Source organism: Lissotriton vulgaris, chromosome 1_1 (assembly GCF_964263255.1).
Source record: "Lissotriton vulgaris chromosome 1_1, aLisVul1.2, whole genome shotgun sequence".
In the NCBI taxonomy this organism is placed as follows: domain Eukaryota; kingdom Metazoa; phylum Chordata; class Amphibia; order Caudata; family Salamandridae; genus Lissotriton; species Lissotriton vulgaris.
In genome coordinates this window covers 541,260,570-541,275,212 of record NC_141685.1, presented here as the reverse complement: position 1 = coordinate 541,275,212, position 14,643 = coordinate 541,260,570, and the positions used below count along the sequence as shown (strand labels likewise).

Sequence of the window (14,643 nt, the reverse complement as noted above, 5' to 3'; positions counted from 1 at the left end):
ATCATCGAGATTGCCATGCCTCCAAGGCCGCCCAAATGTTCGTCTCACTTTTGGGAGCACATGCCACATCTGATTTACTAGTTATCATAATCTGCCTCAACAGTTAGCAAAAGTGGGGGGAGTTGGATCTTTCCATGCCCTGCAAATCTCACGCCTTGCTAACAGGATAATGTAAAATACAAATTTCGTGGGAGGATCATTCAACTGATAGTTCGTGACAAGCCCAGACATTACTGTAAACCTTGGGACTGATATAGACATTAAGAGGACTTCTTCCAGGAATTCCCTTATCTTGCTCCAATAATCCACCAATTCAGGGCAATCCACGAACATATGTAAATCATCTGCCTTCAAAAGGCCACATCTTGGGCAGTTGTAGTCTACATTTGAAAATTTGGCCAGTTTTTTAGGAGTTATATAAATCCTATACATAGTGTATATGTGATTTCTTTTCAGCGCTGCCTGCTTAATTACAGCGTTTAACACCCTGAAAGAGTCATGCCAAAAATCCATGAAGGACCCGCTGGCCGGGGTAAAAGCGTTGCACCACAATTTGCTAATTTCAGCCTCCGTGACATCTTCACCCTCTAACATTGACGAATACCACAAAGATATTTGATTCTTCCACTTACCCCTTCTAGCTACTGCATCAAATATGGTGTTAGGGGGGTTATTATCTCCGGGTGTCACAGGTCTCGTTGCCCACCAACCTGATAGTTGATAATATTTAAACCGCGTCAGAGATCCCCTAGTTAGATTCGACAATATATCCCAACTTAAAAGTTGGCCATCTCCCTGCAAGTCTCCCCAACTCTCCAGCCCTGCCTGCTTCAATGGTAATGATTGTTGATCATTTAGACAGGCTGGAAGGCCTGGTGAGTCCCATGTGGGTGCCTGCGGCGCATAATAAGAAATGTTTAGTTTGTTCCTTACAAATACCCAATTTTTCAAAGCTGACCTCAAGATCTTCAACCTCACTTTTTTAAAGAATTTTGGGTCCCCGAACTCATAAAGGAAGAAACTTAATCCCTAAGGAACCTCTTTTAACAAAGCAGAAAATAGCAAACCCATCGATGATTGGTCCAAACGGCCCGCCATGGTTCTAAAATGCTTAAAATGAAAAGCGTGGCAATACAACAGTAGGTCAGGGAAGGCTAGCCCTCCTGTCTTGAGACCTCTTCTTAATTTTTTCCACGCTATTCGAGGGCCTTTGGCATTCCAAATAAATGAACCCAATTTTCCTTGGAGTTTTTTGATTAAAGGTACTGGAAAAGATAATGGGATAGCATTAAATAAAAAAAGTAATTTTAGGAAGGACTATCATCTTCAAGAGGTTCACTCTCCCATAGATATTTAAAGGTAGAGAGGACCAGCGTTGTAATAGAGCGATTGTGTCTTTCATGACCCTTTCTAGATTAGTTTTGGGGATTTCTTCAATTTTGTTGACCAGATGGATACCCAAATACCTCATTTTTTTTCTTTTTCCCCATCGAGCTAATCAGCTGATTCCATTCCATTATTTCAGTTTTTTCAGCATTGATAGAATACCCTGAAATATTACCAAACCCCTTAGCAAGATCTAATAGTCTGGGTATCGCTACATCCGGATTTGTTGTATACATTTGCAAATCATCAGCATACAATGCAAGCTTCAACTCCATATCCGCGATCTTAAAGGGTTTAATTATTGGATCCGCTCTTAACAGACAAACAAAAGGCTCTATATACAAATCAAACAAAAGGGGGGATAAGGGACATCCCTGTCGCGTGCCTCGGGAAATAAAAAACTGCTCAGTCAGTGAACCATTTACTAGAACCTTCGCTGTCGGGGCTGAGTATAGGAGCTTAATGGCTGTTATGTAGCTCATCGGAAAGCCAAATTTTTCCATCGCCATCCAAAGGTAGTCCCAGTCTACCTGGTCAAATGCCTTTGCGGCGTCGACTGCTAGTGTGGTCAGGGGCTGCTTCTTTTCTTGAGCAACATCTATCGCTGCCACAACTTGAAAGGTCAACTCGTTGAGCTGCCTATCCGGAATGAAGCCCCTTTGATCACAATGTACCACCGATTTTACTACCTTTGCTAATCTCGTTGCCAGTACCCCCGAGAATATCTTATAGTCCACGTTTAATAATGAAATGGACCTATAGGACTCTATCCTACTCTGGTCCTTATTTGGCTTCAACAATAATGTGACCGTCGCCTCAGCCCATGACCTAGGGACCTGCCCCCCCCTGAGTAAGATTTCGTTAAACAATAGAGTCAGGACCCCTATAATCTGCTCTAAAACGATCTTGAACAGTTCCACTGGAAGCCCATCTGGACCTGCGGCTTTGCCCTTAGCCATTTTCGCCAACTGAGCCCTGACTTCCCCTTCTTTAATTTCTGAACTGAGATAAGACCTGTTTGACTCCGACAACTCAGGGAGCAAACCCTTTGAAGAGCGTTTGGCTGCCAGGGGGGCGGAGAATCAGATTGCCTTCAAGGCAGGAGGCAGGCAGAAGGCTCGGGCAAGCTCGTGCACGAGAGCACATGCACTCGTCAAAATCCGGATCGTAAAAAGTCAGCTTTGTGGATGGACGGCAATTGTCTCTCTGTCTCTCTGCTTAGCCACAGTTCAAATTTGGTCACTAGCACATTCGATTCTTCAAAATAAAACAAATATAAATGGAATTGAGGGAAATTTGTGGCACGATGCTTCTACCCATGGAAAACGAGTTAACCACGTTACAAAAGCAGGCTAAAGTCCCCTTGAGCTAACATTGTAGGTACCAACAAACCCTTAGTGACCTTACGCACCACCTGGGAGGTAGAAATTGGACGTCCACTACATGAGAGAATGGGAAAGGGCTCTTGAATACTCTAAGATGGTGTCCAGAAACGCACGCTTTTAAAAATATATAATTTTACATACTCCATAGAGCGTATCTGACACCAACACGCCTGCATTTCTTTTATTCAGGTACACGGTTCCTCTGCCCTAGATGCCAATCACAGGAAGCAGATTTTCATCATGTTTTGGAGTTGCCCCACAATTCGACCCTTTTGGCAAAATAGTCACGACTCCATGAGAGACCTCACAGGGCTTACATACCTGAACACGTGGGAAGCCAGTGCGCTAGGTATTTTTCGGAAACCGAAACATTACAAAGTACACCTCTTGATTTATTTCACTAGCCGTTTTACTAGCTAAGCGGAGTATAGCTATGCACTGGGGATCCCCCACAGGTTCCCCTGCTCGCGGCATGGGTGGGAGCACTACACAAATGGGCTGCTGTAGAGGAGGAGGCATTACGTGAGGAGGAGGTGAAGGGGATACGTAAGCACCCCATCTCCACGGAGTGGGCCATATTATTACACTGCTACAAGCAATCATCACCCAGTAAGGATCCGGGCGACTGCGCGCCCACACCAACAGACACACAACCGCTAGCTCAAATCACAACTGCACACACTGGATCCTCCCCGACGGCACAATCATAATGCTGACGGTCAGTCGCACCACACATCACATCACATCACACTGGATGATCAGACGTTGGAGCCAGACCGATCGTAATCATCCCCACATTCTCAACAGTACCCGGTTGCATCGATTTGTGAGACTCATAACACCCAGACGCCACACCTGATATCTGTACCCAATAATTCCATGAACCTTCCCCCCAGTTATTATACCCTTGTTCTGTAAGGCATTTACATAGCTCCACATACCACCGTTGACAAAATGTCGACCGACCAGCTTTATATATAGATAGCGTTATACTATGATGTAGAAGATGAAGCATGCAACTCAATTGAATGTCCTCTTATTGCTAATTTTATGGACTAACTCTGATCAATGTCTGCTGCCCCCTGCACTTTTTCTGTAAATTAAAACAAAAATATAAAGCTTTAAGTATTAGAATTTCGTGTTTTGTGCTTTTCCCTGTCTCTCTGTTCTGCACAAATATGACTCTGCCCTGATTATCAGTTCTATTATTTGCACAAATTCATCTTTCCCTCAGCACCCCCCTTCACCCCCATGACACCATTTACATTTTTTTTTCAAGTTCCTGCCCCTTCCTCCACATACTTCTCCCATGTTATGGACTGTAAAGGTAGAAATAACCATAATTTTTCCTGAGCTGATGTCCAGGAACACTGATGCAAACAAATTAATAATTGTGAAGGTACATAACTGTGCTCTTCATCATCAGAGGAGGTTTGTTTTTTTTTAACACATTTTTATCAGAGGATGAGTTTTAAGAAGTATGACATGACTTAAAATAGATGACTAGGTATAAAGAAAGTTACTGCTGAAGAATTCTCCGCATTACCACCTAATCTTCCTTGTTAGGTAATTAATCATGTTGATCTAACCAAGTCAAAAAATTAGCAAGGAGCCATGTCACATAGATAGAATAATAAAAAATGTGTTTTCATTCTTGGTGGATTGGATTTCAGTTTCATGGTTGCGTCGCAGTTCATTACAATTTCAACGAGTATTTGCTAAAGAGATCGGGGTGGGAAATGATCATGTGAACTTCAATTGAATGAGACGCCTAAGTGGTTGACTTTCAAAGGCACCTCAAAACCTACTCATGGAGAAGCTGCTCTATAAGGCGCCTCAGTCTGCTGTTTGTTTTTGTCCCTGTAGAGTTCTCTTTTTCTCTACAGCTTTAAGAGGTGAATGCTCTAAAGTTTCTTTCTCAAGTACGTCCATCTTGAGCTGAAGTGGCTCTAGCAGCATGGCAAATCTGCCTTTAAGAGCTGCTTAGGAAAGGGTTCTTGATTTGCAGACCGACTACCTGGTTGCATGTTGCCAAAGAACATATAAATGTTGGTAGTCCTTTATTGTGCTATGGACCAGTGATAGAAAATGCTTTCAAGAGCATTTGTAAAAACGAGTTCCTATACTTTTGTTCCTACTACCATTAGTCACCCAACACACCCTACATTTCTCTGGACTTAGAGGTTTTTTAGCTGTCATTTTCTCAGGTATAAATGTAAACCTTCTATAAGCTCCTATTACTTGGTTGAAACTTCTTCAATCAATAACTATCAAACAACTACCGGTCTAAATCAGCACCAGCATTGGAATGTCCTTTTGAGGTTAATCGAGCCTCGTTAAGTACCTTGTAAAAGTGCACCAAATTATGGCAACTACCGTTCACTAGAACTAGAGTTTTTTTGGACAGGTCCAGCACATGTACTCCCTAATAGTAATAGGTTAAATGTATGAGTGTGCAGTTCCTAAGGATAAAAGTGGTAGTCAGGTCTCTGGAATAACCTCCAGTTGGAGGAAGTGCCCTCACGCACCCCGAAAGGTGTCATGCTTCATCATTTGGGCATGCGCCTCGTCGGTCCGGCTTTGCAATACCCGACAGGCACCTGCAAAGGGGCTCTTTGGCGAAGTTGTTTTTGATAAAGCAGTTTGGTGAGTGATGGTATGTGAACGGAAGTGAGTAGGTTAGTAAGTGTGATGTAAAATAGGTTTAGGGAGACTCTTATTAAATAAATATTATTATGAAGGTCAAAAGCAGATGTTTTCTTTATTCAGAGGGTTTCGCTCACATACGATTAGAAGTGGCGTGGTGAGTTGCCCTCCGGGAGACATAATACGGGGTCTCGAAACGATACAAGGTGACACTTACCCTTGTACGACATAGCACGGCTGACAACTTGATTAATCTGCCAAATTTAATACACCAGCCCTGCAGTAGTGCATGACTATTAGGATACTATCCTTTTATGGAGAGTATCTGAACAATAATGGTATTGTACGACAGTGCTCTGAAAGATGTTTTTAGCAAACTCAAGCCTCCTAACGGGACATGGTGTGAAAGCAAATTGCAAATTCATATAAAAAAGTGTATGATGTTACAGCTTTTAATGTGCGACAATCTGAAGGTTATATACCAACATGGTTGACTGACAAATGTTTTTTCTTAAGCACCCTACAGATATTGGCTTTACCCACTCCACATTTTGTAGAAACCTAAAATTTGTATATCAGTGTTTATAATATTGTTCTGAAAGCTTTGTCTGTTTTGTTCCAGATAAACACAATTAATCAGAGTTGCTTCATCGCATTTGAAGACAGTTCAAAGTCCTGGGTTCTCTGGAAGGATATACAAACTGGTAAGTATTGTGAAACTTACCTATGCCTGTAGTTTGTTAGTTGAAAACTCAGTGCTTGCATCCTCCTTTATAATGGATGTCTTAAGAATTGTTATGATTATGAAAATGTGGTGATTAAGTGAGTTATGTGCTGCATACTTCGCTTATTGTATCTTGCTCGTCTGGCATGATTAACATCTATCTTCCTGGCTCAGTTTTTATTTTCTCTATCTTTGTATAGCACACTCTACAAAGTGATTTGCTTCTAGGCACTTTGGGTCAACATAGTGTTCCTGGTAAATGCGGCTGTAAATACACTGGAACTTGAAGTCCTGCACAGAAGTTAGTTTTCATACGCTGCCAGCCATTGTGCATCAACTCTACTCTGGGAGGTGAGATGGTAGTTCAGAGCCAACCAAGTCAGTGTCCGAGACAATCGACCTTCATGTCTGTTGGAACTTAAACTGAATGTGGGTGACACCTCACTGGGATTTGGGCTGGGCCACCTTGTTTCACATTAACAGTGAAAAAAGTGCATGGTCCCATAATTTGATTGATCACTTTCAACCACGGGCGTATCCTCTGAAACTTTCGGTGAAAAGGCTAGTCACCACCATACGTTTACTTCTGTTTATCATCATCTTCCCCAAACTGCTGCTATTCTAATCGTGATGTTGCCCAATAGTTTGGGTATTACGAACAGCCGTAGTCTGCTTTATCTCTTCTGTATGGTTTTGACACATTAAACCTTGCACTATTTCTCTGTAAATAATGCCACCTGGCTGCCTGCCTGATCTTTCTGCACACCTCCTAAATGTCTTGACACAAGGATTACATTCTCTTTTAATGGTGCTTTTATTTCTTTATTTACACCTGGTCCGTGGCTTAACACAAGGTTTTAAATGCTCTTTTAGTGGTGTTTTTATATCAACATTATGGGTGCTGAACTGGTTTTATGACACTTTTGAATTTGTTTTAGGTATCTTGCTTTTTTTCAGGTACATTTTAAATCTTTTTTTCATAATGGAAATATGGTTTAGGCAACATCGATGCGAGATGTACATGAACTCTACTTGAAAGAATATGATCCGTTTCTTAAATGTGACTGTTTTATTGCTACAGCTCATGTTTCCCCTCTGATAAAACCTTTTGACCAACAATATGAAAGTGAAAAAGTTAACTAATACCATATCACTAATGATCTTTTACCACTTAAAAGTGAGTTAAGTGAGAGGCACGATTGTAGCCTGCTTTTGTCATTCACAAATATTCTATGAACTTTATAAAATGTATTAAAGTGGAAAAGTGATTTTAGCACATAACCATAGTGGTTGTATTTACTGCACAATGGTAGGTAAGACTTTCATCTTCGAGAGATCATTTGTGGTTTAACAACTGTGTGACTGAGGTGGAATTAATGGTTGGAGCTCATTCGTTTTTAAGCTGCTAAAGTTGAGAGTACAATGTGTGGAGATGTGTCATTTGTTTCTTAAACTGCTTTACATAAAAACCTGTTCATAAAACGTATTTTACAAAAACCCTGTTTGTTTCTGTGCATTTTCAATTTGACCAAAACATCTTTTTGTACGTTTAACATCCCCTTAACAATATTTTATTCAATTTAATCTTTTGTATTAAATCTGGAGTTAAAAAACAAAAAGATAGACTCACATACTTTTATATAGTCGATAAGCGAGTCAATTAGGGAAGGAGGCCAGTAATGCTAAAGCTTTTCTCTCCTTTAACCTCACCTATGGCGAGAAACCCTTTGCACATGCTCTTCAAACAAACCACAGCCTTTCAAATACACATTTCTGAGCAAGTTGGTACAAACCTATTGACCTACTGGAATTACTTCTACTTAGATTTTTTCAATGCTCATTTTAAATTGTAAAGCAATTTTATTGCAGAATTTAAGAATATTTTTTTCATATTTTATAAATGTTTATTAATGGTTAATAAATATAATTTAGGAAAGTGTATTGTCCAATTAGGATAAAAATATTAGGCACAATGTAGTTTTTTTGTGCTACAAAATATAATGAAAATATTAGATGTTACGGAGAAAAAGATTATTATAAGAAGTTTTCGGAAACCCATGTTTGCAAAATATGTGTAGGAAAATGATTTTAACACATGCTTCTGATCTGGATTTATGTATATTGTGTCCAATAACCTGCAAATGTGAATAGCTTATTGATGTTTTTAGGTGAAATACAGGTGATCTCTGTGAAGGCTTTGTGTCTAACACTATACTTGTAAGAAGCCAAACAACAAAATCTGTCTGTAATTAGATGACCTGGGACAGATTATGATAGAAATGAGTAATCACCCGTCTTCCAAGACCGTCCCCATTCAAGTGAGATTAATGTATTTCATCTTTACAACGGTTCATATGTACGAGGGGTTTATTACATAAAGAGACATAAGAATTTTACGGTTTTATGGATGGGTACTCAGGACAAACGTACACATGGTTGCTTGTTTTTTTTCCCCCTGTAACTTTACATGTGTATTTATATGTGTTTCCCAGGGGCCGCTGAGAGTGGGGAAATGGTCTGCTCAGTATGCCAGGAAGAGTATTCAGAAGCACCTAATGAAATGGTCATATGTGATAAATGTGGTCAAGGTATGTTTTTTAGTATGCATTGTGCATCACATACCCTCTTATTTCCTTGGTGTGAAAGCATTGGTCACTGTTTCTTCTTTTTCTACTGACTTCCACAATGACTAGGCTTGTTGAATATCCATGTAGACGTAGCTGTTATGTTAACAAATAATTGTTTATTTAAATAGTGTCGCCTGTAACTTTAAAGTATAAGGTTGTTTGTGCTCTGATAAGTCCGACTCTGATTTTAACACAAGAAGTCTCTTTTTGATAAGGTGACAATGATATATCCAAAAAATGTGATTACCGCGCTTCAGCAGAAATCAGCCGGCACTCCAAAGAGTAAAGAAACGGGATGAGCTACTCAGTTGGGATGAGTTCAAGTTCGTTAAAAATGAAAAACCTGTTTTACCAGTATTCTATATGCTCCCAAAGGTGCATAAGAGCACCACTAATCCATCAGGGAGGCCTATTATTTCCTCTTGTGGCAGTTTATTTGAGAATGCTTCGAAATATATAGACTACTTTCTGAATCCTATTGTACGGACATTAACATTGTTTATTAAAGACTCAACAGATTTCCTAAAGTGTATATATGATGTACGGTGGGACAAGAATAATATGGTATTGGTGACCCTAGACTTTGCCACATTATACACGAGTATAAGACATAGGGATGGCCTTAAAGCAACCAAGTATTTTCTAAATAGGAGGCCCATAAGATTTGCGAAACAGAATTCTATGATTTTGGAATTGATGGAATGGTGTTTAACAAAACATATTTTTGTTCGGTGATGAATTGTTCCATCAGGAGCAGGGGACGGCGATGGGCCAATTTACATCTTGGTTGGTGGGAGGAGCAGGTGCTCGGGCCCCCTCCCCCTCCCTGGAACAATGGCCGGAACATATGCTACTGTGGATCAGGTTTATAGACGACGTCTTCCTGCTGTGGCAGGGCACGAAGACGAGGTAGAACTGTTCATAAATGACCTGAACCAGAATACCCTGAATCTGAAGTTTGTGGGGCATTCCAGTCGAGCATCTATAGAGTTCCTGGACATTAGAGTTACACCACAGGAAGACCAGTTGGAGACCACTGTCTTTAGAAAGCCGACAGCCGGGAACACCATCCTGCACGCCCATAGCTCTCACCCCGCACCATTAATAAGGAGTATACCTTTTGGGAAATTTTATAGGGCTAGAAGGGCGTGCAGTAGTCTGGATTAATACTCTAAAATAGACAAGAAATGACTACTAGATTCATTCAACGGGGTTATTCAGCTAGTGTCATTAATGGGGCAGCTAAAAAGCAAGAATTCTAGAGAGACAAAAATTGTTATTTGATCCATCGAAAACCCTGATGAAGAAATTGAACAAGGGGTGGGATGGTCAGAAGTGTATAACCACTTTTAACACTGAACATAAAGAAATCAGATCAATCCTAAATAAACATTGGCATCTGATAAAGGATGATCCGATTTTGGGCCCAAAAATTAGCAAACATCCGGACATAACGTTCAGAAAATCAAAATCATTGAAAGATCTGATGGTAAGGAGCGAGTATCAGGAAAGGAAGAAAGGAACTGCTACTTGGCTCCAACAAAAGATGGGTTTTAAAAAATGTTTTAAATGTAAGGCGTGCCAACATTGGTTGAACCGCACGCATTTTAAGACATTCTTTAACAAAACGATTGCGGTTAAAGGCTATCTAACCTGTAAATCTAGCCTCGTAGTGTATCTGTTACAATGCCCATGTCTGAAGGTGTATATAGGAAGTACCACTCTACCTGTACATCAAAGAATTTTACAGCACCATAGAGCGATCTTTAATAAGGACAGAACATACCCAGTTGCAAGGCACTTCGAAACATATCCTGAGAGTAATCCCTCTAGCTTGCAGTATAGCTGTGTAGCAGAAATTTCTAAAAAGAAGAAAGGGGTGACAGGGAAAAAGAACTTAGGAGACTCCAAACTTATTTTATCTTAGAATTTAATAGTAAAGAGCCCTATGGACTGAACATTGATGAGGATTCGTATACCTGCCTGAATTAAAGAAAAGATGATATTGGAAATAATGGAAAATTGCTGCACATGAGAAATGAAACATTTGTTTTTAAATTTTGCTATATGAAGTGGGCATGGGATGGAACAGACAAGTCCTAAAGCGATGATGAAAGTTTAAAACTGATCAAATGAAACAGTACGTTGTAAAAGTGCAAATACATTTTTTTGAAGAGATTTTTTGTAGTATAGTAATGTTAAATAGCTAGTAAAACAAGGGAGGAAATACATCCACTATAAGAAGAAGAAACGTGTTCCCCCATGTTTTTCCGCATGCTGGTTTTTAAGAATGCAGGGTATTTATATATTCATTTTGATTTTAACAAAGATATATTTATTAGAACTTTTCTATAAGGAGAAAAATATGGAGTTTTATAGAGAGGTATATGATTATATTCTGGGTTTCTTTCTTTTTTTGTTTTTGTTTACAGGATTAATATACTGTAATGTACTTGCCCTTTTAGTAGAGAGATTAAGGTATGATAAAGTAACCCCACCTCCCTCTTATTATATATTTTTTGTTATCTAGTACTGTGAAAAAAGCACTTGCACTCAAGAATTGCTGAAGCAAAACAAAAAGGCAATTGAGATATAATAGCACTTAAGAAGCACTTGCACTTTTTCACTATTGAGAACAGTGAGGACCACTGGCATGTTTTGTACCTGCCAAAAGAAACATAAGGAAGGAGATGTGTAGAAAGCATTAGCACTTTATAATATTTAGTACTGTATTTTGGAGGAAAGGAAGGAAAATAAAGCACTTGTACTATGTATAATTGTGAATATTACACTGGCACTTTTATTAATCGGAATTGATTCATTGAGTAAATAAATTTGACAAAGAATGTTCCAACACGCTTTTAAAATCTGAAGCAGGCATCTGAGGAAATATAATGAAATATGCAAGGAATTAGTTTTCCTGCGGTAATTATTTCCTATTGCTGTAATCTTGGTAAACATTTTCTCCCAAATAAGCGCTTCAAAATGCTGAAAAGTGTTTAATATTGAAACATGTCGCAATTTTAAGTGTTAATTATCTTTGAACCGAATGTTCTAAGATGGCCGCTATGTATTGCACAGCATTCACTCTGTTTGCGGTTAGTCTGTCGCCCATGTCTATTTTCTAAATGCCTATTTTAACTGAAACAGATGGATCACCTACATCGTGAACAAGGCAGCGTGAAGCTGTTGAAACGTGTCGATGTAATCATCACCAAATAAAAAACTGAGTGACTTTACTCCTTGGAGTGCCGGCTGATTTCTGCTGAAGCTCAGTAATCGCATTTTTGGATATTTAGAAACGTAGTGGACGTTTTGTTTTCCGGCACCACCGGCGTTTAGGAACCACGCCAGTACAAACGCCAAACAAACATCTATCTATCTGTCGCAAGTAGGTAGTTATAGTTAGGACCTTGTTTCTATTCAAAAAGCATTTTTTCTTTTCCCAATAACTTTGGTGCCGGTTAACGAATCTTTGCAGAATTTTCAAAAATGATGGTCCGCTCCTATCTTAGAAAGCTTCGGGGTGATTCGGCAAGCGGGGGCTGAGGAAAAAAATGGGGTCCCAAAACGTGTTTTTTCCATGTTAATTCCCATAGGAAACTTTAGACACTGCTTCAGCTTGAACTGCTGAACGGAATTACACCAAATTTGGCAAAAAGGTAGCCCTTGTTTCAGAAAGAACTCTTTTTCTTAAGTGGTGTAAATCCGTTCAGTAGTTACTGAAAAAAAAAGTTTTGATATTTAGAGGCACGGAGGATCTGCGGACCCTCTGACCACGAGCTTTATTCTAATTGGCTGTCAACACTCCGAAACAGGAAGTGTTGGCAGCCATCTTGTGCCTCGGTAACCGAGGCACAAGAAAACAGGGAAACAAAGGCGTAAAACAAGAAAAGGGGGCAAGGTAGAAACACCCTGACCCCCTAGGCCTGCTCAGGGGGTCCCACATGATGTCATTTGAGAGGTCATCAGTGATGTCCCTGACCATGTCATGAGTGATGTAATATGGGACGTCATCAGCAGTGCATTGGGGGGGCGCAAGTTAGTTAGCTGAACTTACTACAACGGGGGAATTTCTATGGTTTTGTACGAGTGAAATGCCCAACTAACTAGAACGCCCCTGAAACCTATGGTTTTTTTCAGTGAATTTCTGAAGTTTTTTAAATGCTAATTTCGAACTATAACGTGCCTGAAACCTATGGTTTTTATCTCGATCTTCAACAAACTCCTCATCTTTCGACGAGAGTTTCCACAGCACCAGAGAGAGTCCACAGGTAATTAAATCCAAAGTGCTTTATTTAGTACACCATAAGTGCGAGCGTGGATTGTCAACGCGTTTTGGATACTGCCTTCAACTGGAACCACATATATTTATATAGGATCAAAATGCCCAGCATTCACTTAGTGCACTGGTCTTCAAACTGGGGGACACTGCATTATTGTTGGAGGGGGGGGATGTGCAGGCATGCATTCACCCGAATATTGTACTTTCCATTGTGTACTTCCCAACTCCACTCAAAAGTATTTTTGTTTCCCTTTCGTTTTTTGCTTGACTCCAATGGAGCTCACGGATTGGAGGGTACCAACAGAGCAGCCAATCATGGCCCTGTGCCTTTAGCTATGATGTTTCCCCGGCTGCAGCGAGAGCAGCACTGAAGGAGACAGAGTAACTGCAAATTTTAGCTTCATAAAGTTCCAGAATGTCCTCTACTTTGCTGTTCGTGACCGTTCTCCACTTTTGCCTTTTGCCTCCCATTTGCTGCCTTTTGTTTCCTGCTTGCTGTGTTTTCCCTCGTGGGTGCTGCTCTTTGTCTCCTGGCAATGCTGTTGCTTCTGACTTTTACTGCCTCACTAGTTCTCAGGACAGAAGATGGAAATTAGTTGCAGGTAAGCCTCAATAGCTTATATAAAAGTCACACGTGCACTGATTTAAGATCAGATGGATTTAGAGTACGCTGCAGAAGAATGGATGGAGTGAGTTTTCCTGCTTGCTTCTTGCCCTCAGTTTGTGCTTTTTCTGCTCGTTTCTTGCCCTCTTCCAGCCATTTCCCCCTTCCCCCCCCACCCATCGACCCTTCCTCCCCCCCCCCCCCCCCCCCCCCCCCCTAGACACCCTCCCTGGCAGACTTCAGAAAGACACTCAAGACCTGTTTTCTTGATTGAGACCTTGCACCCCAGCGCCCTGGTACCCTTAAGGGTGACAGTGCAGCACTCTACAAATAGTGATGTATTGATACCCCACCTCAGCCATAAATATGCTGCTGAGAAGGCCAGGATGCTCTAACCACCAAAATCTAATAACATCGCTCATCATAATGTAATTAAGATCTTCAGTTTTCTAAACACTCTTATCAGATATTATCTGGAATATTGCAGGTGTGACTGACTGAATGAGGCAGAGAATAAGCTTCCAATTATTTTCTTCAGGTGGTGGTAGGAGGGGCCACAAACCATTAATAAATGTTTGCTGTTGTGGACCGCTTGGCCTAAAAATGTTTAAAGACCACTGACTTGGTGCCTAAGGACCCTAAGAAAAGCCCTCGCATGTAGGTAATGAATTTGGAGAGTATTGTAAAACTCCTGCTTATAAATTAGTCTTAAACAAAAAAAGTATGATTAAAATGATAGTGCTGTGACCTCATTTGATTGATTTATGTTGGTTTATAACACACAGTAGAAACATAATCTGATTAGTTTGCTTAAATAGGAACATCATCTCAGGAACGATGAACCAAAGCTAAACTCAGTGATTCAAGCTCTGTGCATTTAGGATTTCTGCGAAAGAGCTCTGAGAGTTGGAATAAACATCAAGCACCTTGTAAGGCTGGAACAGGCTGTAATGAAAGAAAAGCCTTCAATAAGTACGTCCTTGAAT

The 14,643-nt window shown here is 40.3% G+C and overlaps 1 protein-coding gene across 2 annotated transcripts in view; it reads left to right on the top strand.

The window, feature by feature from the left end:
- MTF2 (metal response element binding transcription factor 2) overlaps positions 1-14,643 on the top strand; it is a 471,832-nt gene that overhangs the window by 116,530 nt on the left and 340,659 nt on the right. The window contains exons 5-7 of one of the 2 annotated variants that reach the window (XM_086953924.1): positions 6,040-6,121; positions 6,342-6,492; positions 8,634-8,729. In XM_086953924.1, the coding sequence (XP_086810050.1) occupies positions 8,654-8,729 (76 nt within the window). In that variant the 5' untranslated portion in view covers positions 6,040-6,121; positions 6,342-6,492; positions 8,634-8,653. The remainder of the gene's footprint in view (positions 1-6,039; positions 6,122-6,341; positions 6,493-8,633; positions 8,730-14,643) is intronic. The other variant, XM_086953923.1, reaches the window with a different exon arrangement.